Source organism: Arachis ipaensis, chromosome B04 (genome assembly GCF_000816755.2).
Source record: "Arachis ipaensis cultivar K30076 chromosome B04, Araip1.1, whole genome shotgun sequence".
Lineage (NCBI taxonomy): Eukaryota > Viridiplantae > Streptophyta > Magnoliopsida > Fabales > Fabaceae > Arachis > Arachis ipaensis.
In genome coordinates, this window is record NC_029788.2 from 112,435,955 (window position 1) to 112,439,992 (window position 4,038).

Here is a 4,038-nt window from a genome sequence, read left to right on the forward strand (position 1 = left end):
AAATGACAATATTATAATAACAACATAAATCATGCTAGTTTCTTAAAAATTATTTATTGGTTTTAAAAAAGTGTTTTACATTTTAAAAATTTGGTAACAAAAATACTTGTTTATCAAATAACTTTTTACTTATATAAAATTTTAACGGTTCCGCTATGTTACCAATAGCATATCTGCCAACTTCTGCCAACTCTTATTTATAATTGTGTTTCATGAAAGTGTGTCAGTGGATGTGTCTAATAAAAATGTCTTTTTTATAACTGTGTTTAATAGAAGTGTCTTTATAGATATATTTTCTGGATGTGTCTTTTTATATATGTATTTAAAATATATTAATTATTAGACACAGCCACGAACACACTTCTATAAAATACAATTATAAATAAGAATTGGCAGAAGTTGGCAGATAATATGTTGGTACCTTATATTTTTCCAAATTTTAAAATAAAATAATACAAAAGAGGAGGAGAACCGAACCGGACCGGCCCGGCCCGGTTTTAGAGGGTCACCGGTTCGAATTCTAAAAAAATACCTCTCTCCCCAAAACGGCGCCGTTTCAATTTTGGAACAGAAAGGTCCCCTCTCACTCCCCGATCAGAGACTCACCTCTACCTTCTCCATCGCCGAGTTACTCCCGTCGGCCAGAGGGTGCCGTCGCTGCCGGACTAGCCTCAACCGAGCCTCCTACTTCTCAGGTCGACATCGCTCACGTGCAAAGAACCCCCGGGCACGTTCGTTTTCTCGTCGGCGCTCTTCGTTTCTCCACCGCCGTCGTCCTCTTCTCGGCGTTTCGGTGGTTCGTTCTCTCCTTGGCATCTCTCCCTCTGTAAGCTCACTCTCTTCGCCCCTAGTTCACTGTTTCTTTGAATCATTTTTCTGAGAGAAATATTTTCTCAATTTATCTCTGAGTTAATTTTGTTTTGTTGATTGTTAATTTTCTGAGTTAATTGTTGATTGTTGTTAATTTTCTGGGTTAATAGAGTTGATTGTTGTTAATTTTCTGAATTAGCAAGGGCCTGTGTTTTTGTTTTGAGTAAACAGGGATCTGTTTTTGTTCCAAGTTAATAGAGTTGATTATTATTAAATTTCTGACTATTATTTGTCTTCTCCAACTCATGGTATATTTGTTTCAACTCTATCCTAAGATCTGTTATAACATCCTCTTCCTCATTCAATTGCGCTTCAAGCTCTTCGATTTTTCTTTGCTGATTAATTGACGCTCTCTTTGCTTCGGCTGTATGGTACTTTGTCTCTCTAAAACAAAAAATAAATGCAATATTTGAAAACAAATACGCAAAACTTATTCCTGAAGAACATTCACGTTTATAATCCGAGCCATTTAAGTAAACAATTCTTCTTTCGGTTATAGTTATTATCCCCCTAATTCATTAAACTTTTATGATTTTGGTTAGTAGGTGCAATCATCCAAATTTGAAGTATTTTTTGTCTTAAATTTGTCTCAAATTTGAAGTATTTGAAATTATATATTCAATTTTTAATAATGTTATTTTATAGCTAGGGAGAATGGAAATGGCGGGAAGTTAGTTTCTGGTTGAGGGAAGCTTGAACGACTGTTCTAACATAGATCACATTTATCTTGGGTAGAGTCCTTCACTAAAATACATACCTATACTCTAAAATTTCAAGATTTCAGGGTTCTCTTTTAATGTCAATGGAACACTTGTCTGTAGTAATGTTGATTGGATAAAAATACCCCTTGTAATTTTTTTCTCTTTCAAAAACCTTGATATTTTATTAATGCTTCATGATAATAAAAATTGGTATTCAGTTCATTGTCACTGCACTCATGTTTTGCATATGGTTTGCTATCTTTGTCTAGTCTTTGCTTTTAGCAGATCTTGTAGGTTTGCATAGAGAAAAGTATCAAAAGCTTAGATCTTTTGATTTTTGATTTTTCTGTTACTAAGAAATACATTATTGATTCCTCTCTTCTTTAGTGTTTCCTTTAAACTAGAAGTCAGGGAATCAAAATGTCGCGAAGATATGATAGCCGTACAACAATCTTCTCCCCTGAAGGACGTCTTTATCAAGTGGAGTATGCAATGGAGGCTATTGGAAATGCTGGTTCTGCCATAGGGATCTTATCAAAAGATGGTGTCGTGTTGGTTGGCGAAAAGAAGGTAACATCCAAGCTGCTGCAAACCTCTTCATCCACCGAGAAAATGTACAAGATTGATGATCATGTTGCATGTGCTGTTGCCGGGATAATGTCGGATGCCAACATCCTCATCAATACAGCTAGGGTCCAAGCACAACGCTACACATATGCCTACCAAGAGCCCATGCCTGTTGAACAGTTGGTTCAGTCTCTTTGTGATACTAAGCAAGGATACACCCAATTCGGTGGTCTTCGACCATTTGGGGTCTCATTCCTGTTTGCAGGTTGGGAAAAAAACTTTGGCTTTCAACTCTACATGAGTGATCCTAGTGGAAACTATGGCGGTTGGAAAGCAGGAGCTATCGGTGCAAACAACCAGGCGGCTCAGTCAATACTGAAACAGGACTACAAGGATGACATTACGAGGGAAGAAGCCGTGCAACTTGCATTGAAGGTATTAAGCAAGACTATGGACAGCACAAGCTTGACCTCAGAGAAGATAGAATTAGCAGAGGTTTTCCTCTCACCTTCTGGAAAGGTCAAGTATGAAGTTTGCTCCCCAGAGGCATTGAATAAACTATTGGTGAAGTTTGGGGTGACTCAACCAGCAACAGACACTGCCTAAGTGCCTAGTTTGCTCTGCTCTTCCATTTCTGATGCAGGTTTAATCAATGACGATGCTTTTATTTTTGTAATGCAAGTGACATTGTATTTGCTACACCTGTAATTGACTTTCAACACAGATTGATGATATTTGCTTTCTTGTTGTGGACCTATGATGATTTATTGAACTTTCAATTATGTTAGTTATTGTGTTGTATGACTTTAGTGTGTGAATTTGTGAAATTAAACTTGTTTTGGTATTTTAGTGTCTATTACTGGTTGAAAATAAGATAGAACCTTTTTAGTACACGGATTATGACTAGGATAGGTTGGTTTTTTAACGTTTAAAAACCAAAAAACCAAACCAATCCATTTCAATATGGTTTGGTTTGGTTAGCTTTGGACAAAAAAACTGAACCAAACCAATCCAATTGAATTCTATACGATTGGATCAGATTGTTTTTCCTACCAAAACCAAACTAAAGCGCACCACGGACACCAGTAGTACCATGCAGATGAACCACAATAAACTGAAAGGTCAGTGAATCATATTGTTTGCTATTTTCAATTTCTTAGCAGTCTATTTGGAAATTTCATAACCCTAGGTTTGCTATTTGGCATTCACTCTAAGATTATGTATCTGTCTAAGATACCAAGAGTCAGTTAGTGGTCACTAAATTAAGTTGTCACTTGTCAGTATCCTTAAGGATTGTTTCAGTCAAACATAGAACAAATAATTAAAGGGGCCTTCTACTATATAGACTAAAGTTGTATAAAAAGAGAATATAAATTCCTTTTATAGTTATTTTTTATTATTTTATTGCTGTTCAAAATATGGATCCTAGCTTTTTCAATCTCTCTTTTATTCCATAAAAAAAAAAGATATGTAAACTTACATCTTTACCATATAATTCACCATAATCAAAAGCTTAGCAATTCAATTATTATTTTTCCTTGGTCACTTGCATATTTTTTATGTCAACTAATGGTTAAAACATGCTTTGCTTTTCCATGCAGCAAGGTAATGTCATATTGTCATGCATTATTCCAAGGAAAGAAACTTAGGGTCCGTTTAAAAAATTTTAAAAGTTATTTTTTTGAGTTTTTAATTTATGAAATATAGTAATATTAATATTTGGTGTAATTTTTAAAATTAAATTGTAATTTTATAAAAAATTATTTAAGTATTTATGAACAATATTTTTAGAATTAAAAAATTAAATATAAAATAATTTATTTATAAATTATTTTTAATATAAATATTTATTGTTTAAATTATTTTTTTTTAGAAAATTAATTAAATTATTTATCTAAAC

General features: G+C 33.9%; 1 protein-coding gene across 1 annotated transcript; it reads left to right on the forward strand.

The window, feature by feature from the left end:
• Positions 553-2,920, forward strand: LOC107639720 (proteasome subunit alpha type-4). The gene is made up of 2 exons (XM_016343290.2): positions 553-826; positions 1,959-2,920. The coding sequence occupies exon 2, from the start codon at positions 1,992-1,994 to the stop codon at positions 2,742-2,744; it is 753 nt and encodes a 250-aa protein (XP_016198776.1). The 5' UTR covers positions 553-826; positions 1,959-1,991; the 3' UTR covers positions 2,745-2,920.

Excerpts from the sequence above, each read along its gene's own strand:
- LOC107639720 (XM_016343290.2), top strand. The coding sequence starts at position 1,992 with ATGTCGCGAAGATATGATAGCCGTACAACAATCTTCTCCCCTGAAGGA.